The 26,692-nt window shown below is 40.5% G+C and overlaps 1 protein-coding gene and 1 non-coding gene across 7 annotated transcripts in view; one reads left to right on the top strand and one right to left on the bottom strand.

The window, feature by feature from the left end:
• The window catches only part of SLC39A14 (solute carrier family 39 member 14), a 57,349-nt gene extending 47,058 nt beyond the window's left edge, over positions 1 to 10,291 (top strand). For 5 of the 6 annotated variants that reach the window (XM_049865950.1, XM_049865948.1, XM_049865951.1 and 2 more), the window contains 6 exons: positions 552 to 721; positions 2,496 to 2,618; positions 3,797 to 3,985; positions 4,102 to 4,309; positions 5,457 to 5,641; positions 7,134 to 10,289. In XM_049865950.1, coding sequence (XP_049721907.1) covers positions 552 to 721; positions 2,496 to 2,618; positions 3,797 to 3,985; positions 4,102 to 4,309; positions 5,457 to 5,641; positions 7,134 to 7,280 — 1,022 coding nt within the window. In that variant the 3' untranslated portion in view covers positions 7,281 to 10,289. Of the gene's footprint in view, positions 1 to 551; positions 722 to 2,495; positions 2,619 to 3,796; positions 3,986 to 4,101; positions 4,310 to 5,456; positions 5,642 to 7,133 lie in introns of all 6 variants that reach the window. The other variant, XM_049865949.1, reaches the window with a different exon arrangement.
• Positions 3,359 to 3,429, bottom strand: TRNAG-UCC (transfer RNA glycine (anticodon UCC)). The gene has a single exon. It is a non-coding gene; the product is annotated as a tRNA-Gly (tRNA).
• Positions 10,292 to 26,692: the final 16,401 nt, after the last annotated feature.

Below are 26,692 nucleotides of genomic sequence, written 5' to 3'. Positions count from 1 at the left end.
CAAATCCAGGTCGTGTCACATGTGCATATGCAATACAGATCGAATGTACAAAACAAACACAGCCCAACGATTGATCTCTTTCCGCTGCTCTTGTTTGCTATTGAGGAGAGCCCTCGAGTCCAAAGTCTGTCATGGGCAGCCTCTGTAATAGTCCTGAGCATACCTCAGGCGTGTGCCAGAAGCAGCAACCACCCTGGCAGCATTCACTTCCCTGCTGGCAGGTGTGACTTGGGCCACCAAAGGCCACAGGGGCGGGAGTCACAGGGTTCCAAGATCACCTTGAATTCCTCCTCACTTCTTCTGAACTGATTGAAGAAAATTTCATCAGACTCGAATCACTAACAAATTTTCTATTTCTCTCTCCCTCCCTACTTGTTTCTCTCTGATTTTTCTTTTTTGTTTCCTTTTGTTAATATCCACCAACATTTCCCTTGTTACTTTCCCATCCTCTCCACCTTCCCCTCCCTAAATGGCGGTTACTGTGGTTACCGTGCAATGTGGCGTCCACCCTTCTCCCTGTCCTGGGTGGGGCTGGCCCTCCCCTGCGGCAGTGTGGGGATACGGTCTCCTCTGTGTGACCATCATCTCCCTCTGCTCCCTCATGGGGGCCAGCGTGGTGCCCTTCATGAAGAAGACTTTTTACAAGAGGCTGCTGCTCTACTTCATAGCTCTGGCGATTGGAACCCTCTACTCCAACGCCCTCTTCCAGCTCATCCCCGAGGTATGACAAGCCAGGGCTTTGTCACACAGGAGCACAGCCTGCCTTCTGGGGGAACAGTGGGAGGACCCTCCATTTAGATGGAAGGCATAGAGAGGAGACGTCAGGGTCCTTCCGTTTTGGAAAGTAGAGTAAGGACTTGTAGGTATGAGCTAGGAGAGGCAGCATAATGTAGGTTGAAGAACATGAACTCTATACATCAGGCAGTCTGGGTTCAAATCCCAGCTCCACCATGTGCAAATTCTGTGACCTTGGGCAAGTCACTTAACCTCTCTGCATTTGTTTCCTCCTATGTAAAATGGGGAAAATAATAGGACCGGCCTCAAGATGATGTTGTCTAGGGTTGCTGTGCATTGGAATCAACTCAACAGCAACAGATTCAGGCATTGTGGTGGTCTGACAGGCCTGGACATAGCAGTAACTGAAGCAAAAAGGTGATACCACGTGCTTCTTACATAGCACTTTATGTTTTCCAGAATGCTATTGCGAGTTTCCTTAGTTGATCAATTCTGAAATCTATAGAACAAGTAATTTTTTACCCGTTTAACAGATAAGGAATCTGACCTGCACAAGATTCACGAAGCCTAGAATCCCGGTTTTATAACTTAAAGCCATGCTTTTGTACTCTGCCATCCTGCACGGCTTTTTGTAAAGAGGTGTTAGTTGCCTGTTTTCACGTCATTTTTCCCGAAGTTGGCCTGTGTGTTGCGTTTCTACTCTAGAACTCGGCTCTTTGAAAACTACAGTGACCACCAGCGGATGTCGTATCGACTCCAGCTCCTGGCGACCCCACACGTGTCAGAGTAGAGCTGAAATCCATACGGTTTTCAACGGCTGAGTTTTTGGAAATAGATCACCAGGCCTTTCTTCCAAAGCACCTCTGGAAGGACTCAAACTTCCATTAACCATTTGTACCACCCAGGGATTCCAGAAAACTATGGTAGGGGGTAGTAATTATATTTTGTCCCTTTAAAACAGAAAGGAAAAACACTTTTTAAGCAGCCTAGTACTTATGATCGCTTTTATCTTTGACCTGTTCATGAGAAGGCTGGAGTTTTTTCAAGTCCCCTCTTCTGTCAGGAGACTGAGGTGCAGGTCATCTGACGCTTTCCTGAGCTCCTACCATAACTCAGGAGCTTAATGCAGGATGGGATTCCCCTGATTTCTACTCTTGTTCTCTTTCCATGCATTTTTGCCCCCTTCATAAGTGAAAAAAACCCAGAACAAAAACCAAAAAAAAAAAGAAACATGCAGCAATATAGTCTGCTTTCTTGGCTTTGTGGTCACTGGAAGGTCTGTGGTCAGGAAGATGCTGCAACTCTTACTTTTTAACTGAGGGGTGGATTTCCCATTTTAGAAAGTATAATTATACCATCTTCCTTGTGTCTGCAGGCAGATCAGCCAGGGACACTAGATACACTGAACGCAAACAGACCTTCTCCTTAAATAATGGGATTTACTCACAAAGTATGCCTTCGTAGCAAAGACAGAGTCCTTATGAGGAGTGGAAAACAGTATCTGTGGCTGTTCTTCCTAAGATTAAAACGCTAAAGACCACCTGTCTTTTGATTCAGAGAATAAGCTAGAGAGAATCTTAACAGGTCTGATGATGTCACATTAGGGAAACAAGGATTAGATTTTGCTGAAAAGAGCATGGGTGCATGGAAGAGTTTGTGCAGAATGTCTCTTTACTAGAGTCAAGGAAGTGGCTAAGAGATGAGGGAACCAGTGAAGATGTTTACTGTCTTAAACTCATTCTGTTTTCCTGGGTCCACAGGCTTTTGGTTTCAACCCTCTGGAAGACTATTATGTCTCAAAGTCTGCAGTGGTGTTTGGAGGCTTTTATCTTTTCTTTTTCACAGAGAAGGTCTTGAAGATTCTTCTTAAACAGAAAAATGAGGTGAGACATTGGTCTGGGGAAGACACCATCTCCAAAAATGTTTATGTATTTGTAGGTTGGGTGTGGTGGTGGTGTTACCTCAACACTGTTAGCGTGAGCTTACCTGGTATCCTCCCACCATGGATTAAAAACCACAAATTTCATGAGCATATAATCCCATTTCACTTCACAATATATTAGCAGGGAGTGAGGCCAGACCAGAGATGAGATCTGGCCAGTATGCTTTTTACTAAACAGCAATATATCCCCTTTGTTTTTTTCTAGATTATTTCCTTAATACACACTTATACCTTTAGAATGGTGCTCCTTGGAAACTCTATGGGGCAGTTCAGTTCTACTCTGTCCTATAGGGTTGCTATGAGTTGGAATCGACTCGACGGCACTGGGGTTTGTTATACCTTTAGAAGATGAGGGAGGGGCTTGATAAGTATATCCATCATCTATGTGATGAAGTATGACCTCAGAGAAATGAGACTGATTGTTTTAGGTGTGTTGTTATTTGCTGGTGAGTTGGCACCTGACTCATGGCAATGAAATGCTGCCCAGTTTTGCATCATCCCTATGATCAGTTGTGGATCCAACTGTTGGGATCCATAGTGTTTTTGTTGGCTGATTTTCCTAAGTAGATCACCAGCCCTTTCTTCCTAGTCTGTCTTAGTCTGGAAGCTCCGTTGAAACTACTCAGCATCATAGCAGCATGCAGGCCTTCACCGATAGATGGGTGGTGGCTGTCCATGAGGTACATTGGCTGGGAATTGAACCCAGGCCTCCCACATGGAAGGTGAGAATTCTACCACTGAACCACCACTGCTCCCGATTATTATAGTAGTCCCCAAAATATATCTTTAGTGCCTAGTATGTAGTTATACTCTAAACATTTGCTGAAGGGATTGAAATTCGTCATTACAAAGGAGAAACTCTAAATATTTTGAGTAGTGGCAGCCTCTCTGGAATTTACCCTTCTAAGTGTTTATTTACCCTTTTAAGATGACTGCTTTGATATATATTTAACACCAAGTCCTTACATTCACACTTGGTACAGCTTTATAATACAACTATGCTTTTGTGTGTTACTGATTATATTTTCTTTGGTAGGAATGAGTAAGAGTAGGTACTCAGTAAGGTTTATGGTTTTGTGAGTGCATGCTGACAACCCTCCCACCCCCTTGTCCCTCCAGCATCATCACGGACATAGCCATTATGCCTCTGAGACACATCCTTCCAAGAAGGACCAGGAGGAGGGTATGATGGAGAAGCTGCAGAATGGGGATCTGGACCACATGATTCCTCAGCACCAGAACAGCGAGTTGGATTGCAAGGCCTCCATGATGGACGAGAAGGTCATTGTGGGCTCGCTGTCTGTCCAGGTCAGTGGGCCATCAGCTGCTTGGTGGGAGCCTTGAAGCAGTAATGGCCTTGATGACTCGGGCCTACCTTGAAGGTACATAGTCTACCCTTTGACATGGGATGGGCTTTCTTGTAGGACCTGCAGGCTTCCCAAAGCACATGTTACTGGCTAAAAGGTGTCCGCTACTCTGATATCGGCACTCTGGCCTGGATGATCACTCTGAGCGATGGCCTCCACAATTTCATTGATGGCCTGGCCATTGGCGCCTCCTTCACTGTATCTGTTTTCCAAGGCATCAGTACCTCAGTGGCCATTCTCTGTGAGGAGTTTCCACATGAGCTAGGTAAGCATGCATCCCCCTGGTCCACTTTTGTCACCTTGGTTTTGGTGCGGGCATCCTTCATATAGATTATTCCTTGCTAATCTCCTTCAAAATGCCTGTTGTAATTAATTAACACGGTCCCTAAGCTGTGTGATGGAGTCCCTGAGTGGAACAAACAGTTAACACACTCAGCTACTAACTGAAGGATTAGAGGTTCGAGTCCACCCAGAGATGCCTTGGAAGCAAGGCCTGGTGATCTACTTCCAAAAAATCAGCCATTGAAAGCCCTGTGGAGCACAGTTCCACTCTGACACACATGGGGGTCGCCATGAGTCAGAATTAACTTGATGGCAACTGGTAAAAGCTGTGTGAAATCAAACCATTATTTCTTAACAGTCAAATAAATGATTTTTTAAATGATAGTTTTTTTTTACAGAAGTGTTTGTTTTCCTCTAGCCCCATATCCTGTGGCTCAGTTTCCTCACCTATAAAATGGGGTTAATAATAGTACCTACCTCATAGAATTTAATGGAAATGAATAGTGAAAAGGACTTACTGTATGCCGCACACTATTCCACGTGCTCAGTAAAGGCTATCTCCTGTGTCATGTTGATCTTCCCAAGGTTGAAATGTATGTTAGAAGTTTGAGGGTGGACAAAGTGGATGAGCCAGGAGTAGGAAGTCTGGTACTTATTTTATCAGCAGTAGCGTGTAAAAAGTACAGACTTTTCAGTCAAGGTCAAATCCTGGCTTTGCTATTTATTGGCTTTTGACTTTGGGCAAATTACTGAACTTCTTTCAGTCTTGATTTTGTTACTAAAAAGAACTGTTCATTGTAGTTGTGAGAAGAAGAGCACCTTCTATTTCACCATCAAAAGAGAATTGAGGCCATTGCTAGGTGGTTATCTATTTTAAAAATCCTATGAATTATTTTCAGCCTCTAGGCTGGACGTACATGGCCAGTATCCCCTATGGAGTACAGCTCCTGAATTTAAGATGAAGGGGACTTAGTCTTGTTACTTCAATCTCAAATCTGTGGCTGTCTTGATTTTTAACCCAGACTTTATTCATAGTTTGTGCAGTCAGCCCCCATCAATATTCTCTGTCTCCCAAGACTTTGCATGACTCTTCCTTCAGCATCCCTCCCCTTCTTGTTCTCCCACTGTAGGAGACTTCGTAATTCTGCTCAATGCTGGGATGAGTATCCAGCAAGCTCTCTTCTTCAACTTCCTCTCTGCCTGCTGCTGTTATGTGGGCCTGGCCTTTGGGATCCTGGCTGGCAGCCACTTCTCTGCCAATTGGATCTTTGCGCTGGCTGGAGGAATGTTCTTGTATATTTCTCTGGCCGATATGGTAAGTCTTTCCTTGTGCCACGTGGGCAGAACTATGAAACTTGCTGGATGGGAGACTGCTATGGGAACATTAGGCTTTTTTATTTGTTTGTATTTAATAACAGCTTTATTGAGATGTCATTCACATACTGTACAATTCATCTGTTTAAACTGTCCAATTCAGTGGCTTTTGGGCAGAGATAGTTTTGCGTGTGTGAGAACGTTAGGTTTCAATGGAAGAATATCTCTACTCCGATTAGCATATATCATTAAAAAAGATGATTAAATGAAACTCCAGGATCCTTACTTAAATATTATTGAATAGGTGTAGATAGATAGATAGATAAATAAAAAGAAGGATGGAGGGTGGAGGGAAGGAAGAAAAGAAAATTACCCAGAATCATTCTGCTGTAAAACAACAATAACGATTAATACTTTGGTTTGTTTCTTTTTTTGTTTCAGTGTATCGTGTCTGTTTTGAAATAACTATAATCACATTGGAAATTTGATTTTATGTCTCGTTTCTTTTTTTACCTAATATATCGTAGACATTTTCCCATGTTACATAGTCTTTGAAAACATGCTTTGCAGCAGCGGTATCATTTGGTGAGAGGATATATATACCTTAATCCCAGAAATAGAATTGCCAACTCAAAAGGGGTGCATGGATTTAGGCTTTTAATACACGTTGCCAAATTGCTTTCTAAAAGAGCTTAACCTCTTTACATTTTAACCTTTTTCAAAGATGATCCTGCTTTTTACGTTATGAGCAGTATATGGAAGTATACATTCTACTGTACCTGCTAACATGGGGTGCATCCAGTGCAGTCATTTTGAAAATGCTGGTGTAAAGCCTGATCTGTTGCATTTCTTATATAACTCATCAGTTGATTTCTTTTCTTTCTTTGTTGGCCTGACATGTTTTGCAGCATGTTCGCATGAATTATTTTTTTATGTCCTTTGAAAATAATACCTTTGATGAGACTGTTGCCCATCACGATGCAGCCTTACGCCGTGGAGACATTCTAGATTTTCTCCTTCTGTGAGGAGCCCTCTCCATGGTTAGGGGGTATTTTGCATTACTTGAATAGGAATGTCTCATAGTTGTCACCTGCCTCACAGGCCTGGCTCCCTGTTCCCAGAAACAGGAGACCTTGAATCCCAGCCATGTTATAGCTCCATTCTTTCTTCCCTTACATACTTGCTTGATTTCCCAAAGAGATGACAACGTTTTGGTAGCAAAAGATTTTTGCAAGTGTTTTTAACGTCCGCAATAAAAGGTTTATTTTTATCACAGCATGTTAATTTTTAGCCAGCATCTAAACCCATCCAGGGCCACACAGATGTGCAACATTGCCTAGATCGTGGTCAAGTGGTGATAATCACCTTGAGGAAAGGTTTAACTGCTATTGCTGTTAGTTTTACTTATAAATACATCAATCACTGAATTTGCCCTGGACTTACAAGGTTCCGAAAAGAATTATAGCTCTGTTTATTTTTTTGTTCTTTCTCAGTTCCCTGAGATGAATGAGGTCAGCCAAGAGGATGAGAGGAAGGGCAGTGTCTTGACCTCCTTTGTCATCCAGAACCTGGGCCTCTTGACTGGATTCACCATCATGCTGCTCCTCACCATGTATTCAGGGCAGATCCAGATTGGGTAGAGCCCTGCCCAGAGCCAGTGGGCTTGGAAGTGGGATCCTTGGCTGCCTGATCCCTGGACTGAGGACTCAGCATCCATGAAGGACCACAGAAGAGGCAGTTTTATTAAAAACTGTGACACAGACTGTATTCCTGCATTCAGATGTCGGCCCTTTTTAAAATGCTCAGTCCTAGGAATAAGCTGCCCTGGTAACCAGTCTCTAGGTAGCGCTTCTCACCCTTTCCTCTCCCTCTTTTCCCAGAGTAACTCTGGAACCTGAATGCAGCTTAGAAGACAAGCCTCACTTTTTCCTCTGGTTACCCTGGCCTCTTTCTCTTTGAACCAGCACTGAGAGCTTTTGAATTCTTTACCATACATGCAAACATATAGTTAGTGGTCATAACTTGGTTAGAAATATCAGGAGCTGAATCATAGTTTGGGGCCCATGAATCTAAATATCCCATTCTGGACCTCGAGATGGCCCATTATGAAATGGGCATACCTATTTTTACAGAGAAGGTACAGGAGACAGAGATCCCTTTCGTTTTTCAAAATCTGTTCAGTTGCCTATCACTTCCCTCAAAGAGAATGGAAACTGAGAACCTATGAGTAGAGCAAGAGAAGAGGCAATGATAATCCTGAATGAGAAGGGAAGTAGAACTGGATGGGTGTGTCCTGTAGTGACGGTCATTTATCCCTCTGGGATGCTGGATATTGGTTTTGTGGCAGCACCTCTGGTGATTCTTGACCGTTCAGGGGAGCTGGCATGTCGATTCAGTTGCCTGGACCTCCTCTTCTCATATTAACATGGACAGAGTGGAGGGAGAAAGGTCTGCAAGAAATCCATTGGCTTTGCTGTGACTTCCACTTCCCTTCTCCACTCTCATCCTCTGAGAAACTTTTTATCCGCCTCCCTAGAAGCACATTCTGAGCACATTTAAGATGCTTGTTTTAGAGTGGAGACTGCACAAACCTACTTCCCCTGGTCAGGACTGCTGCAGAATGCCAAGTTGACTTTGAGAATTGGAGTGCTTTTATGCTCTATTTTAGACAAGGGTAATCAGAAATGGAATCAGTGCAGGCAAGATTTAGAATTTTCTAATGACATAAATACAAGGATGAGTAGGAGGGAACTCTGAGCTATAAGGTCAGAAACTTGGGTTGGGGCACTGCAGATGTCTGCAGAGACTTACTAATTTGCGTGGCAAATGGGTTTTCAATGGCATTGTCTAGGTTACTGCTTCCTCCCTCACCCCCAAACCAGAATAGGTTGAGTCCTGTTTCAAATTGAATATCAATTGCTATAACCCTCTTCAGAAAATGGACGGAAATACTTGTCTGTGGAATTGTTGGCCAGCCTCAGGCACTGTGGAGCTTTCTCCTCAGAACTCTGGCTTCAGGGGGAGCTAATCTCTAGGTTCACTAGGTGAATTGATTTATTATTATCATATTGATAATGTGAGATTCTTTAGCCACTTTGGGGAACCAGTCTCTCCAGAAGCCTTTCTTAGTGGTGCCCACAGTTGCAGCCCAGGGGCTGTGTTAGCAAACTGCGTGCATGACTGATTCATTGGTACTGGTTCATTGTCAACACCCGCGAGTTTTTCTGTCCTTACACAGAGAAACTTTCCACTATATGATAATTAAAAGCATCTATTTTGGTTTTCTTCTTGGGGAACTTCCTTCAAGTCAGGAATTTTCTTGAAAAGAACATGAGAGGGAAAACTGCTGACAATATTTTAGAAATTTTTTCTCCTTGTTGACTGATGGATTTGAGAATGAGTTGAAGGAGGAAAATTTATCAAGATTCTAGATTAAATGTCAGGATTGACTCCTGATAGGATTAGGATCCAGTTTTACCAAAGAACCAATTCCTTGAACGATGGAATCTAATTTTTTATATTATTGTTATTGTTACTGTTTCAAAACGATTGTCTTTTCTGTTTTATTTTTCTCAAAATGCTTTCAGGAGCTAGCAGAAAATAACGCTCAAAGCTCTGACTTTGGAAAATGTTGCTTTACTTAACTCACATTGATGTATTAAATTGAAAATGTTAGCATTCCCTATAGATCCTGTCATTCCTTAAAAATAACATTTGTCTTGGAGTAGGGTACTAAGTTCGAGTTAGTGGCTTTCTAGTTTAAGAGAGGAGGTCAAAAATAATAATCTTTAACAAATTAAAAAATAAAATATAAAATAGTAGGATGCTTTCCCTTTTCTTGCATACCTGTATCAACTTCAGAGCTTTTCGTAGACAGCTGCCTCGAAGGGAAATCCTTTCAACTGTCATTGGTGCAGAAGCCAGTCATAGTTGGGGCTTAGGAGGGGTGGAGACACTCAAATAGCCCGACTGACTGTGTGTTGCCATTGGCAACAGACTGGCCTCATGATTTGAAGATGTGGCAGTTTCTTTTTGGCTTTTAAGTGTTAAATTTGCTGTTTTAAGCATTTGTCCATATTAGAAGTCTAAGGAATAGCAACTTTATTTTGAGGAATTCTTCACCCCTGACGTTAACATCTTCAACCTCACTTTTCTCGGGATGGATCAGCTCCTATTAACTTTTGCAAGAAAAGTCATATGTAGGAGTGCTAACCCAGGGAGAGGGGCTCTGCTGCTTGCCACCCTCATTCTGGGAGGCAGGTTGCCCTCTGTCCTTGCCCCCAGAGGTATTTTGTGTCTAGTGTCAACTTATGCTGCCCCTCATTTGTCCTTCACCCTGGGTTAAAAAAGAAGGCTTCTTTGGGTATCCTGAAGTCTATTTTTTAGTAAGTCCACTTTCAGAGAGATGGCAGTATGCTGGGAATCTGCTTTAAAAGTTTTCTTTGATTTTTGCAAAAATAGCTGTTAGGTCTTTATTGTTCATCCCTTTACAGTTCTGCAATTCCATCACAGTATTTTTTTAAGTAACTCAGGTGTTATGAGAAGAAATTAGAAAGAAAATAACTTATGTGGACTGTAAATGTTTTATTTGTAAGATTCTATAAATAAAGCTATATTCTGTAATTTTTGAGAGTCCTAAGTGTGATCTTTTGCAGTAGTTAATCAGCCCTCACTGGCTTCTTAACGAGCTCTGGTGACATAGTAGTAAAGTGCTCAGCTGCTAACCAAAAGGTCAGCGGTTCGAACCCACCAGCTGCTCATGAAGGAAAGACATGGCAGTCTGCTTCTGTAAAGATTACAGCCTTGGAAACCCTAGAGGACAGTTCTTACTCTGTCCTCTCGGGTCGCTATGAATTGGAATCTGCTGGAGGGTAATGGGTTTGTTTGGTTTCTTTGACTTGTGGATGTAGTGAAGACAGTTAAGCACAAGATGGCGATGGTGTCCCACTGTTGTACAAAGTTCTTTTTTACCATCTAACCTACATTCTCAAGAAAGACTTAGAAGGAACCTTCAGTATCAACATGCTCACCTTAAAAATGATTACCTTTTGTAGAATATGTGACTTCACTGATGTTGCATGATAAAAGAATTGTGGTGTTTGCTAAGAAGCTTTCTATCACCCTGTTTTCCCTTTATAAATCTATGATTTCAAGCTTGTAGAATTGGCATTATTCATTTAAACCACATCTCCTATTAATGCCTTGCAAGGGAAGATTCTAAACCTGTTCTTAATCTAACTTAGTCATGATACGGGGTCAGGGATCTGGTGTTTTTCTTTGACGATAGAAATGAACCATATGGGTTGATATGCTCTAATTACTGCATACAGCGTTGTTAGGGGCCGTCAAGTATGTACGTTAAAGGTTGCCAAATGTGTATTGCTCAATCCTTCCATTTCTTGCTTAACTCAATAATAACATATTATTATTCATTATTACTCATATTGGTCCTTTAATTTACATTACATATCTACTGTATCAGTTCACTATTTTCAGGAATTGTTAAAAACGACATCCATTCCATCCTTCAGCTTGTGCCACCTCTTCTGAAAAGCCTTCCCTGCTCACCCTCCCAACTGCCATCCCAAGCTGAGTTTCATGCCTATCTGTGCCAACCTCAGTTTCAGAGCTTGCATTGCATTTGTTGTTTTTTTATACTGAGTTCCCTTTGAGTGAAGGCTGTATCTCATTCCTTTGTGTGATTCCAACACTTGCCACACTAATAGAAAGTGAATAAAAAGACCAGATGAAATGCCTGTTAGTTCTGTTTGTGAAAATGTTCCTTTTTCATTGGTAGCAGTTCCTATTGTTTTTTTCCTGTCCCTGGTAATGGTTTTGTTTATGCCTTGTCACCTGGTCCTACTTGTATTTAGAAATGTAAGTTTGAAAGAGGTCAGTTGAGCTCTAGAATAGAGTGAAGCAAAGTAAACAGGTCACTAAGATTAAAACTGGTATTTGTCATCTCTTGGTAATACTCTTAACCAACTAAGCCACTTAAGTCTTTTTGGGTAGAAGGTGAAACACATTGTCAAAGGTGTTCTAGGTTAGTGCCTCTCGCCTATCTTCTTGCTTCTGCACACTCTTTTTTTACCATCTATTGATGCTGAGATCTGAAGTAAGCAAAATCCATTCCAAGACATAATAAAGACACCAAAAGTAGATGTGGGATTTTTGTTTTGTGAAAAAAGTCAGTCTATTTTAAAGATAGTACGAAATACCTAGACTTTTGAGAATGGTAGGTTCAAACCCAGCAGAAGTGAATCACTTTTCATCCTTCTGGAATAAGCTGAATTATATTCCACTCATGATAGATGGCTCTCTCATATAATGTTTTTTTTTTTCTTCTTTTTGAAGTAGAAAAAATGGTGGTTGGAAAAGATCCAAATGTTCTTATCATACTTCAAGCTAAATATGTTAAAAGCAGCCAGCCAAAAATAATTTTTCTTTTCACCATCACAACCCTTCTTGTCAGTTGTCTATTCACAGCTTATAAAATAACAAAGGAAGGGAGTTAACAGAGACTGTCCTTCCTGTATAAGAGCAATCTTTGACCCTGGAAGTGGGTAGGATTCTGAGATGGTAGTATCAGTTATAGTTAAGGAATAACCCAGTTCTAACTGTGGCAATCATAAGCCAAGAAGTGGCTCTGCGTTTCTGTATACGTGGTTTGCTTATAGATCTTTGGAACATTCAGATTGTCTAAGAATAAACTAAAAGATCTCTGGGTGGCACAGCTTGCTTGTGACTACTTACCAAACGGTTGGTGGTCCTAACCCCCCAGCGGCGCTATGGAAGAAAGATCTGGTGATTTGCTTCTGTAAAGACTCCCCGTGGCCGATGAGTCGATTCTAACTCATAGCGACCCTAAAGAACAGAATAGAACTGCCCCATAGGTTTCCAAGGAGCAGCTGGTGGAGTCGAACTGCCAACCTTTTAGTTAGCAGCCAAGCTTTTAACCACTGCACCACCAGGGCTTCCTATAAAGACTACAGCTAAGTAAATCCTGTGGAACAATTCTGCTCTAATGCATGGGGTCATTGTGAGTTGGAATCGACTTGATGGCAATGGATTTGGTTTGGTTTTGGTAAGAAAAAAAAAAAAAGAATAAACTGCATAATCCACATAATTCACAAATACATAACAAAGCCATCAGGAAAGTAGTAGTGGAGGTCTCTGACTAGAAATCTTTTGATAAATTAATTCTAAATGTGAAATGGTCTCTTACCCAAATATATATCCTTCTGCATGCGGCTGACATTTTAAATGCATCTAAATCTAAAAGATGACACCCAAGCCAGTGAAATGGAAGTTCCTTCCAAAAACATGATATCAACCTTGTGGGTTTGAAGGAGAAGGAAAAGAACTAAATAAATGGTACACTTTTTTTTTTTTAATTCAAATAAAGGATTAAGTCTTCAATTATAGATGCTAGCAAGAAAGAAAAAAAATCTCTTTCATGTAGTGTATCCTCCCAGAATAGAAGATTCTTTCAAGTGGTATGTTCCGTATAACTTCTCGAAGTTAATAAAACAAGATCTTCTGAAGCTGTTCTCTGGCTATATTCTATAGACGTGGCCCTTCAGAAGAAATGTCTTATGTTGCCACATTTATACAGTTTAAATATTTTGTAGTAATCCTCCAAATAATAAAGGGTTTGTTGTTGTTGTTGTTCTCCTTTCTTTCTTGAAAATTGAGTCCCTGGGTGGTACAAATGGCTAATGCATTCATCTGTTAACCAAAAGGCTGGAGGTTCAAATTCAACCAGAGGAAACTTGGAAGAAAGGCCTGGTGATCTACTGCCAAAATATCAGCCATTGAAAATCCTACGGAGGACAGTTCTACTTTGACACATACGGTGTTGCCATGAGTCAGAATTAACTCGATGGCAACAGGCACTGATTTTTTTTTAAAATGGAGGTAAGCAGGAAAAAGAGATGTGGAATTTAGATTTTCCTTTCCTGGGAAAGCTGTTTTTTTTTTTTTTTTTTAATTAAGTTCATTTTCAGTATAGATAGCATAATTATACACCGTAACTAAAAGGACAGCTAAAATCTAAACATTAGTTATCTCAACATAATTTTCATGTAGTTTTAAGGTGTGTTACATGTATTACCTACAAATCTATTTTTCTAATTATGTTCTACTTAGCCTAATAGACCACCACTCACCTGTCAGTTTGTGGTACTGTGGTAGCTTGTGTGGCTTGTGTGTTGCTGCGATACTGGAAGCTATGCCACCGGTATTTCAAATACCAGCAGGGTTACCCATGGTGAACAGGTTTCGGCGCAGCTTCCAGGCTAAGACTCACTGGGACAAAGGACCTGGCGGTCTACTTCTGAAAAAATTGGTCATTGAAAGCCTTATGAACAGCAGTGGAACATTGTCTTCTATACTGCCAGAAGATGAGCCCCTCAGGTATGAAGGCACTCAAAATGTGACTGGGAAGTGCTACCTACTTAAAGTAGCGTCGACCTTAATAACATGGATGGAGTAAAGCTTTAGGGACCTTCATTTGCTGATGTGGAACGACTCAAAATGAGAAGAAACAAATGTCTGTTAATAATTGGAATGTGGAATGCACAAAGCATGAATCAAGGAAAACTGGAAGTTATTAAAAATGAAATGGAACACTTGAAGATCAATATCCTAGGCATTAATGAGCTGAAATGGACTGGTATTGGCAATTTTGAATCAGGCAATCATATGGTCTACTATGCCGGGAATGACAAATTGAAGAAGAGCGGTGTTGCATTTGCTGTCAAAAAGAACATTTCAAGATCTACCCAGAAGTACAACGCTGTCAGGGATAGGATAATATCCACACGTCTACAAGGAAGACCAGTTAATACAACTATTATTAAAATTTATGCACCAACCACTAATGTGAAAGATGAAGAAACTGAAGATTTTTACCAACTTCTGCAGTCTGAAACTGATCAAACATATAAGCAAGATGCATTGATAATTACTAGTGATTGGAATTAAAGAGTTGGAAACAAAGAAGGATCAGTAGTTAGGAATATGGCCTTGGTGATAGAAATGACGTCAAAGATTGTGTGATGGAATTTTGCAAGGCCAATGACCTATTCATTGGCAATACCTTTTTCAACAACATAAATGGTGACTATACACATGGACCTCACCAGATGGAATACACAAGAATCAAATTGACTACATCTGTGGAAAAAGATGATAGTAAAGCTCAATATCATCAGTCAGAACAAGGCCAGGAGCCAACTACATAAACAGACCATCAATTGCTCATATGCAAGTTCAAGTTGAAGTTGAAGAAAATTTAAAGAAGTCCACAAGAGCCAAAGTACAACCTTGAGTATATACCACCTGAATTTAGAGACCATCTCAAGAATAAATTTGACGCATTGAACACTATTGATCGAAGACCAGGTGAGCTGGGGGATGACATCAAGGACATCATACGTGAAGACAGCTAAAGGTCATTAAAAAGACTGGAAAGAAAGAAAAGACCAAAATGGATGTCAGAAGAGATCTTGAAACTTGCTCTTGAATGTAGAGTAGCTAAAGCAGACAGAAGAAATGATGAAGTAAAAAAGCTGAACAGAAGATTTTACAGGGCAGCTGGAGAAGACAAAGTAAAGTATTATAATGTGCAAAGACCTGGAGTTAGACAACCAAAAGGGAAGAACACGACTGGCATTTCTCAAGCTGAAAGAACTAAAGAAAAAATTCAAGCCTCAAGTTGCAATATTCAACGGCACAGTTTCCATCAAAAGAAGATGGCAGAAATACACAGTCACTGTACCAAAAAGAACTGGTCGATGTTTGACCATTTCAGAGGTAGTATATGATCAAGAACCAATGGCATTTACTGAAGGAAGAAGTCCCAGCTACACTGAAGGGACTGGCAAAAAACCAGGCTCCAGGAATTGGTGGAATATCGATTGACAAGTATAAACAAAGTGATGCAATGCTGGAAATGCTCACTCATCTATAACATGAAATTTGGAAGACAGCTACCTGGCCAACCAGCTGGAGGAAATCCATATCTGTGCCCATTCCAAAGAAAGGTGATCCAACAGAATGTGGAAAATATCGAACAATATCATCAATATCACATGCAAGTAAAATTTTGCAGAAGATAATTAAAAAATGGTTGCAGCAGTACATCAACAAAGAACTGCCAGAAAGTTAAGCCAGATTTAGAAGAGGGCTTGGAACAAGGAGTATCATTCCTTATGTCAGGTGGATCTTGGGTGAAAGCAGAGAATACCAGAAAGAGGTTGACCTGTGTTTTATTGACTATGCAAAGGCATTTGACTGTGTGGCTCATAACAAATTATGGATAATATTGCAAGGAATGGGAATTACAGAACACTTAAGTGTGCTATGTGGAACCTGTGCACAGATCATGAGGCAGTCATTCGATCAGAACAAGGGGATACTGCGTGGCTTAAAGTCAAGAAAGGTTTAAGTCAGGGTTGTATCCTTTCACCATACTTATTCAATCTGTATGCTGAGCAAATAATGAGAGAGGCTGGACTATATGAAGAAGAATGCAGCATCAGGATTGGAGAAAGACTTATTAACCACCTGTGGTATGCAGATGACACAACCTTGCTTGCTGAAAGTGAAGAGGACTTGAAGCACTTACTGATGAAGATCAAAGACTGCAGCGCTCTGCATGGATTACATGTCAACATACAGAAAACAAAAATCCTCACAACTGGACCAATAAGCAATATCATGATAAATGGAGAAAAGATTAAAGTTGTCAAGGATTTCATCTCACTTGAATCCACAATCAATGCTCATGAAAGCAGTAGTGAAGAAATCAAATGATGTGTGGCACTGGACAAATCTGCTGCAAAAGACCTCTTTAAAGTGTTAAAAAGCAAAGATGTCACTTTGGGGACTAAAGTACTCCTGACTCAAGCCAGGTATTTTCGATCACCCCATATGCATGCAAAAGCTGGATAATGAATAAGGAAGACTAAAGAAGAATTGATGCCTTTGAATAAATGCTCACATCCAAAAAGAAGAAAGGGCCAAAATCAAAACATCAACCCTACAACTCAAATAAACAGAAACAGAGCAGCAAAAGAAGCCCTTGGGGCACCAGAAGAAAGCAAATAATAAAAATTAGAGCAGAATTAAATGAAATTTTTTTTAATGAAATAGAAAAAAAAAATTTTTTTTAATGAAACAGAAAAAAAATTGAAAGAGTTAACAAGACCAAAAGATGGTACTTTGAGAAGATCAACACAAGCCATAAGCTATTGGCCAAACTGATAAAAGAAAAATGGGAGAGGAAGCAAATAACCCAAATAAGAAATGAGATGGGCGATATCACAACATACCCAACTGAAATTAAAAGAATCATAACAGAATACTATGGAAAAACTGTACTCTAACAAATTTGAAAACTTTGAGGAAATGGACAAATTTCTGAAACACACTACCTACCTTAACTAACATGAACAGAGGTAGAACAACTAAATAAACCTACAACAAAAGAAGCGATTGAACCCAAAAACCAAACCCAGTGCCGTCAAGTCAATTCCAACTCATAGCCACCCTATAGGACAGAGTAGAACTGCCCCATAGAGTTTCCAGAGCGCCTGGCGGATTCTAACTGCCGACCCTTTGGTTAGCAGCTGTAGCACTTAACCACTACACTACCAGGGTTTCTGAAAAGATTGAAGAGGTAATTAAAAAACTCCCAACAACAACAAAAAAAGCCCTAGCCCTGACGGTTTCACTGGAGAATTCTACCAGATTTTCAGAGAAGAGTTAACACTACTACTAACAAAGGTATTTCAGAGCATAGAAAAAGACGGAATACTCCCAGACTTATTCTATGAAGTCAACATAACGCCAATACCAAAACTAGATAAAGACACCACAAAAAAAGAAAATTACAGACCAATATCCCTCATGAACATAGACGCAAAAATCCTCAACAAACTTCTAGCCAATAGAATTCAACAACATATCAAAAAAACAACTCACCATGACCAAGTAGGATTCATACCAGGTATGCAAAGATGGTTCAACATTAGAAAAACAATGTAATTCACCATATAAATAAAGTGAAAGGCAAAAACCACATCTTATCAACTGATGCAGAAAAGACATTTGACAAAGTCTAACACCCATTCATGATAAAAACTCTGAGCAAAATAGGAATAGAGGGGAAATTCCTCAACATAATAAATTTATACAAAGCCAACGGCCAACATCATCCTGAATGGAGAGAGTCTGAAAGCATTCCCCTTGAGAACAGGAACTAGACAAGGATGCCCTTTATCACCACTCTTATTCAACATTGTGCTGGAGGTCCTAGCCAGAGCAATTAGGCTAGAAAAAGAAATAAAGGGGATCCAAATTGGTAAGGAAGAAGTAAAAGTATCTCTATTTGCAGATGATATGATCTTATACACAGAAAACCCCAAAGAACCCACAAGAAAACTACTGGAATGAATAGAAGATTTCAGCAAAGTATCAGGATACAAGATAAACATACAAAAATCAGTTGGATTCCTCTATACCAAAAAAGAGAACTTCGAAGAGGAAATCACCAAATCAATACTATTTACAATAGCCCCAAAGAAGATAAAATACTTAGGAATATATCTAACCAGAGATGTAAAAGACCTATACAAGGAAAACTACAAGATGCTACTGCAAGAAGCCAAAAGAGATCTACATAAGTGGAAAAACATACTTTGCTCATAAATAGGAAGACTCAACATTGTGAAAATGTCTATTTTACCCAAAGCGATCTACAGACACAATGCAATCCCAGTCCAAATTCCAGTGGGATTTTTTAGTGAGATGGAGAAAAAAATCGCCAACTTAATATGGAAAAGGAAGAGGCCCTGGATACGTAAAGCATTACTGAAAAAGAAGAACAAAGTGGAAGGCCTCACACTACCTGATTTTAGAACCTATTATACTGCCACGGTAGTCAAAACAGCTTGGTACTGGTACAACAACAGATACATAGACTAATGGAACAGAATTGAGAATCCAGACATAAATTTCATCCATCTATGAACAGCTGATATTTGACAAAGGCCCGAAGTCCATTAATTGGGGAAAAGACAAATGGTGCTGGCATAACTGGACATCCATCTGCAAAAAAGTGAAACAAGACCGGTACCTCACACCATGCACAAAAACTATCTCAAAATGGATCAAAGGCCTAAATATAAAATCTAAAACGATAAAGATCATGGAAGAAAAAATAGGGACAACGCTAGGAGCCCTAATACATGGCATAAACAGAATACAAAACATTACAAACAATGTACAAACACCAGAAGAAAAACTAGATAACTGGGAGCTCCTAAAAATCAAAGACTTACGCTCATCAAAAGAGTAAGAAGACAACCTACAGACTGGCAAAAAATTTTTGGCTATGACAAATCCAATCAGCTTCTAGTCTCTAAAATCTACAAGATACTGCAAAACCATGACAATAAAAAGACAACCCAATTTAAAAACGGACAAAGGAATGGACATTTTACCAAAGAATACATTCAGGTGGCTACCAGATACATGAGAAAATGCTCACTATCATTAGCCATTAGAGAAATACAAATCGAAACTACAATGAGATACCATTTCACCACAAGAAGGCTAGCACTAATCCAAAAACAAAATAATAAATGTTGGGGAGGTTGTGGAGAGGCTGCAACACTTATGCACTGCTGGTGGGAATATAAAATGGTACAACTATTTTGGAAATAGATTTGGCACTTCCTTTAAAAACTAGAAATAGAAGTACCATATGATCCAGCAATCCCATTCCTTGGAATATATCCTAGAGAAATAAGAGCCCTCACACGAATAGATATGTGCACACCCATGTGCATGTTCACAATAGCAGAAAGATGGAAACAACCTAGGTACCCATCAAGAGATGAATGGATAAACAAATTGTGGAGTGTTCACACAATGGAGCACTATGCAATGATAAAGAACCATGAATCTGTGAAACATGTCATAACATGGATGAATCTGGAAGGCATTATGCTGAGTGAAATTAGTCGCAAAAGGACAAATATTGTATGAGACCACTACTATAAGAACTCAAGAAAAGTTTTAAACACAGAGGAAAATATGCTTTGATGGTTACGAGGGTGTATAAAGAGAGAGAGGTATGGGTCTTGTTTCTTTTTTTTGCAGATGGATATATAGTTATGCCAGCACCATTTGTTAAAGAGACTGTCTTTTCCCCAATTAATGGACTTTGGGCCTTTGTCAAATATCAGCTCCTCATAGATGGATGAATTTATGTCTAGATTCTCAATTCTGTTCCATTGGTCTATGTATCTGTTGCATTTACTAGCTAGATACCCAAACTAGATAAAAAAAAAAAAAAAGATAAAGTAGATAAGAATTATCTTAGGTGAAGGGAAGGACAACGCAGAACACAGGGGAAGTCAGCACAATTGAACTAAACCAAAAGCTAAGAAATTTCATGGATACAACCAAACACTTCAAGTAGCATGGGCAGGGATCTGGAGACATCTAGGTCAACCGCCATAGCAAAGTTTATTAAGAAAATGTTTTGCATCCCATTTTGGTGAGTGGCGTCTGGGGTCTTAAAAGCTAGCGAGCAGCCATCTATGCTATATCAATGGGTCCCAACCCACCTGGAGCAAAGGAGAATGAAGAACACCAAAGACACGAGGAAAATATGAGCCCAAGAGACAGAAAGGGCCACATAAACCAGAGACTCCATCAGCCTGAGACCAGAAGAACTAGATGGTGCCTGGCTACCACAAATGACAGCCCTGACAGGGAACACAACAGAGAGTCCCTGACGGAGCAAGAGAAAAGTGGGGTGCAGAACTCAAATTCTAGTAAAAAGACCGGACTTAATGGTCTGACTGAGACTGGAGCAACCCCGCAAGACATGGCCCCTGGGCTCTCTGTTAGTCCAGAACTTAAACCATTTCCCAAGGCCAACTCTTCAGACAAAGATTATACTGGACTCTAAGACATAAAATGATACTTGTGAAGAGAATGCTTCTTAGATCAAGTAGATACATGATACTAAATGGGTAACTCCTGTCCGGAGGCAAAAAGGGACAGAAGCTGGTTGAATGGACACGGGAAATCAGGAGTGGAAAGGAGGAGTGTGCTTGTCACATTATATGGAGAGCAACTAGGTCACATAACAATATATGTATAAATTTTTGTATGAGAAATTAACTTGAACTGTAAATTTTCACTTGAACACAATAAAAAATAAATAAAAATAATAAGGATTGATGCCTTTGGATTATGGGGTTGACGAAGATTATTGAATATACCATGGATTTCCAGAACAAACTGTCTTGGAAGAAGCACAGCCAGAATGCTCCTTAGAAGCAAGGATGGTGAGGCTTCGTCTCACATACTTTGGACATGTTATTAGGAGGGACCAGTCCCTGGAAAAAGCACATCATGCTCAAAGCAGAGGGTCAGTGAAAAAGAGGAAGACCCCCAAGGAGATGGATTGACCCAGTGGCTACAACAATGGGCTCAAACATAGCAACGATTGTGAGGATCACTCAGCACCAGGCAGTGTTTCGTTCTGTTGTACTTAGGGCTCCAAGGAGTCGGAAATGAACCAGCAGCACCTAACATCAACAGCCTAATGGAAAATTGTTTTGCACTGCTTGGTTCATACCTTACTTTTAAATTTTATCTGAAAATTGCAGTTAACCACCTGGAAGAACTGCCTTGATCTAGCTGATCGCAATCTTTTTTCATTGAAAAACTTAATGCAGCCCTGATAAGCTAGCTTAAGTGAGGCCATTCTTGGAAAGGTATTTAAGTTTGGTACTTTTTGAACTTAATGAAGAGAAGCAAGAACCAATGTAACCTGCCCCCTCCCCAGGGTTCTGGATTCTATCTTCATCTTTAGCAGTGGGACAAGAAGAGCACAGGATCTTGAATACAAAAGAATGGATTTGAGTCAATTGCCTTACTGACTGGCTGTGTGAACTTGGATAATATATTTAACCTCTCTGAATCTTAATGTCCTTATCTATGAAGTAGAAATTACCACTTCTATATTACCTCTCTCCATAGGCTTAATGAGAACTAAATGCAGGAGTAAGGGCTTTATAAATTAAAATGCTATACAAAGAGCAATTTACATTTGTTGTTTGGATCCCTCTGCAATTCTGAAAAAATACATGCTTCTCCACACATACATGTCTCACTAACACCCCAAAGCACTAATACATGGTGGAGAGAAGGAGTGTGCTGTCACATTGTAGGGAGAGCCACTAGGGTCACATAACAATGTGTGTATAAGTTTTTGTATGAGAAACTGAGTTGAATTGTAAACTTTCACTTAAAGCACAATAAAAAAAAAAAGAGAGAGAGAAGAAAAAAATATATACGTACACTCAAAACTTCAATTTCATTTCCAGTTAGGAACAGGATGTAGAGGGGAAGTGGGAGGAAAGGGAATGATCTCTTGAAACCCCTGGGCTCAGGGTTAAGAACTTCTGCTCTAGACAAGCTGATATTCATTCACTGAACAAATTACTGAGCTCCAACTTTGGGCCAGGTGAAGTGTGACACTGCACACAGGCAGACAAAGGTCTTCCCCCTAAGGAGTGAGGGAGACAAACACTTAAGTAAAAGTGGTAATCTCAGGTACTGACAAGTGCCACAGATAAATGAACATCAGGTAATGTGGTAGAGAATGGGGGACGGGTGTTGTGGCTTTAGCTATAGTGGTCTGGGAAGGCCTCTCTGAGGAGATGACATTTGAGTTGAGCCATTAATAACAAAGAGGCATTTTGGGGAACATCTAGGAGAAGAGTGTTCCAAGTAAAAGGACAGCAAATGCAAGAGATCTGGGTGAGAAATAAGCTTGTTTTGAGGGTTGTAAACCAGGCTGGTATGTCTGAACCGCAGTTGGTGTGGGAAAGAGGTATGACATGAACTCCGAGAAGTAGACTGGAGTCAGATCACATCAGGGAAAGGAGGTGCCATTTGAGGGTTTTAACCAGAGGAATGACATAAATTGGATCTATGCTTTAGGTTTAGAAATATCTGCTATATGGAAAAATGGACTGTAGGGGGAATTGAGCTGACATGATACAGTCTGTGAGGGAAAGAGGGGCCCAACTGGACATTTTTGCCCCAAGCGACTAGATGAATGGCAGTACCATTTACCTATAGCACCTTACCTGTGGACTGTTGGAGCCCACGTATGAGAGAGGTATTAAGTATTCTCCTAGACTGTACGGTATTATGTAGGCCAATAAGGACTGCCACCATTTCCTCTTGCTTTGTAATGATGCAAACAATAGTAATATTGAGCGATGGCAGCTTTGGGGCCAACCCTCACTCCCCAGTACTTGGGTGGGCAATGTATTGTCACAGTTCTCATAGTATTGGGTTCTCCTGAGAAGACTTTCTTGGGAGTGAAACACATCATTAAGAGGTTTGTACATTGTCCAAAAGATGGCCTGAATATCTGCCTATAAATTTATTCACCATTCAGCAGAACTCTCATTAGCATTTTTTTGCTTACAGGTGTCTGTATTAGTTTCCTAGGCCTGCGGTAATGAAGTATCACAAACTGAGTGGCTTAAAACAATAGAAATTTATTTACTTATAGTTCTGGAGGCTAGAGTCTTTAATTAAGGTGTCGGAGTGCCAAGCTCTCTCTGAAGGCTCTAGGGGAAGCCTCTTCCTTGTTTCTGATGGTTCCTGGGAATTATTGACATTCCTTGGCTTATAGAGGCATCACTTCAATCGCTGCCTCTGTCTTCCTTCTGTGTGCCTTCTCTTTTTATAAGGATACCACTCACGTTGGATTAGGACCCATCCTTACTCCAGTATGACTTCATGCTAACTGATATCTTCAAAATCCCTACAAACAAGGTTAGGTTCACAGGTACCAGGGGTTAGGACTTCAATATATTTTTGGGGGGGACACAATTCAACCCATAACAGTGTCTACAGAGATTATTCATTTGATGTTGTTGTTAGGTGCTGTCGAGTCGGTTCCGACTCGTAGCGGCCCTACACACAACAGAACGAAACACTGCCCGGTCCTGAGCCATCCTTACAATCGTTGTTATGCTTGAGCTTATTGTTGAAGCCACTGTGTCAATCCACCTCGTTGAGGGTCTTCCTCTTTTCCGCTGACCCTATACTCTGCCAAGCATGATGTCCTTCTCCAGGGACTGATCCCACCTGACAACATGTCCAAAGTATGTAAGACGCAGTCTCGCCATCCTTGCTTCTAAGGAGCATCATGGCTGTACTTCTTCTAAGACAGATTTGTTCGTTCTTTTGGCAGTCCATGGTATATTCAATATTCTTCGCCAACACCACAATTCAAAGGTGTCAACTCTTCTTTGGTCTTCCTTATGCATTGTCCAGCTTTCACATGCATATGATGCAATTGAAAATACCATGGCTTGGGTCAGGCGCACTTTAGTCTTCAAAGTGACATCTTTGCTCTTTGACACCTTAAAGAGGTCCTTTGCAGCAGATTTACCCAATGCAATGCGTCTTTTGATTTCCTGACTGCTGCTTCCCTGGCTGTTGATTGTGGGTCCAAGTAAAATGAAATCCTTGACAGCTTCAATCTTTTCTCCACTTATCATGATGTTGCTCATTGGTCCAGTTGTGAGGATTTTTGTTTTCTTTATGTTGAGGTGCAATCCATACTGAAGGGTGTGGTCTTTGGTCTTCATTAGTAAGTGTTTCAAGTCCTCTTCACTTTCAGCAAGCAAGGTTGTGTCATCTGCATAATGCAGGTTGTTAATGAGTCTTCCTCCAATCCTGATGCCCCGTTCTTCATATAGTCCAGCTTCTAGTATTATTTGTTCAGCATACAGACTGAATAGGTACGGTGAAAGAATACAACCCTGACACACACCTTTCCTGACTTTAAACCAATCAGTATCCCCTTGTTCTGTCCAAACAACTGCCTCTTGATCTATGTAAAGGGTCCTCATGAGCACAATTAAGTGTTCTGGAATTCCCTTTCTTTGCAATGTTATCCATAATTTGTTATGTTCCATATAGTTGAATGCCTTTTCATAGTCAATAGAACACAGGTAAACATCCTTCTGGTATTCTCTGTTTCAGCCAGGATCTATCTGACATCAGCAATGATATCCCTGGTTCCACGTCCTCTTCTGAAACCAGCCTGAATTTCTGGCAGTTCCCTGTCAATATACTGCGGCAGCTGTTTTTGAATGATCATCAGCAAAATTTTGCTTGCATGTGATATTAATGATATTGTTCTCTAATTTCCACATTCGGTTGGACCACCTTTCTTGGGAATAGGCATAAATATGGATCGCTTCCAGTCAGTTGGCCAGGAAGCTGTCTCCCATATTTCTTGGCGTAGACGAGTGAGCACCTCCAGTGCTGCATCTGTTTGTTGAAACATCTCAGTTGATATTCCATCAATTCCTGGAGCCTTGTTTTTCACCACTGCCTTCACAGCAGCTTGGACTTCTTCCTTCAGTACCATCGGTTCCTGATCCTATGCTACCTCTTGAAATGGTTGAACATCGACTAATTCTTTTTGGTATAATGACTCTGTGTATTCCTTCCATCTTCTTTTGATGCTTCCTGTGTTGTTTAATATTTTCCCCATAGAATCCTTCACTATTGCAACTTGAGGCTTGAATTTTTTCTTCAGTTCTTTCAGCTTGTGAAACAACGAGTGTTTTCTTCTCTTTTGGTTTTCCATCTCCAGCTCTTTGCACATGTTATTATAATGCTTTACTTTGTCTTCTCGAGACGCCCTTTGAAATCTTCTGTTCAGTTCTTTTACTTCATCAATTCTTCCTTTTACTTTAGCTCTCCTCTGACATCCGTCTTGGTCTTTTCTTTCTTTCCTGTCTTTTCAATGACCTCTTGCTTTCTTCACGTATGATGTCCTTGATGTCGTTCCACAACTTGTATGGTCTTCAGTCACTAGTGTTCAATGCGTCAGACCTGTTCTTCAGATGGTCTCTAAATTCAGGTGGGATGTACTCGAAGTCATAGTTTGGCTCTCGTGGACTTGCTCTGATTTTCTTCAGTTTCAGCTTGAACTTACATATGAGCAATTGATGGTCTGTTCCACAGTCGGCCCCTGGCCTTGTTCTGACTGATGATATTGAGTTTTTCCATCGTCTCTTTCCACAGATGTAGTCAATTTGATTTCTGTGTTCCATCTGGCGAGGTCCATGTGTATAGTCGCCGTTTATGCTGGTGAAAAAAGGTATTTGCAATGAAGAAGTCGTTGGTCTTGCAAAATTCTATCATTCGATCTCCGGCATTGTTTCTATCACCAAGGCCATATTTTCCAACTACTGATCCTTCTTCTTTGTTTTCAACTTTCAAATTCCAATCGCCAGCAATTATCAATGCATCTTGATTGCATGTTCGATCAATTTCAGACTGTAGCAGCTGATAAAAATCTTCTATTTCTTCATCTCTGGCCCTAGTGGTTGTTGCGTAAATCTGAATAATAGTCATATTAACTGGTCTCCCCTGTACGTGTGTGGATATTATCCTATCACTGATAGCATTGTACTTCAGGATAGATTTTGAAACGTTCTTTTTGATGATGAATGCAACACCATTCCTCTTCAAGTTGTCATTCCCAGCATAGTAGACTATATGATTGTCCTATTCAAAATGGCCAATACCAGTCCATCGCAGCTCACTAATGCCAGGATATCGATGTTTATGCATTCCATTTCATTTTTGACGATTTCCAATTTTCCTAGATACTTCGTACATTCCAGGTTCCGATTATTAGCGGATATTTGCAGCTGTTTCTTCTCATTTTGAGTTGTGCCACATCAGCAAATGAAGGTCCCGAAAGCTTTACTCCATCCACGTCATTAAGGTTGACTCTACTTTGAGGAGGCAGCTCTTCCCCAGTCATCTTTAGAGTGCCTTCCAACCTGGGGGGCTCATCTTCCAACACTATATCAGACAATGTTCCGCTGCTATTCATAAGGTTTTCACTGGCTAATGCTTTTCAGAAGTAGACTGCTGGGTCCTTCTTCCCAGTCTTAGTCTGGAAGCTCCCCTGAAA

The sequence above is a fragment of the Elephas maximus genome, chromosome 22 (assembly GCF_024166365.1).
Source record: "Elephas maximus indicus isolate mEleMax1 chromosome 22, mEleMax1 primary haplotype, whole genome shotgun sequence".
Classification (NCBI taxonomy): Eukaryota; Metazoa; Chordata; class Mammalia; order Proboscidea; family Elephantidae; genus Elephas; species Elephas maximus.
This window is presented reverse-complemented; position numbering and strand designations above follow the sequence as displayed.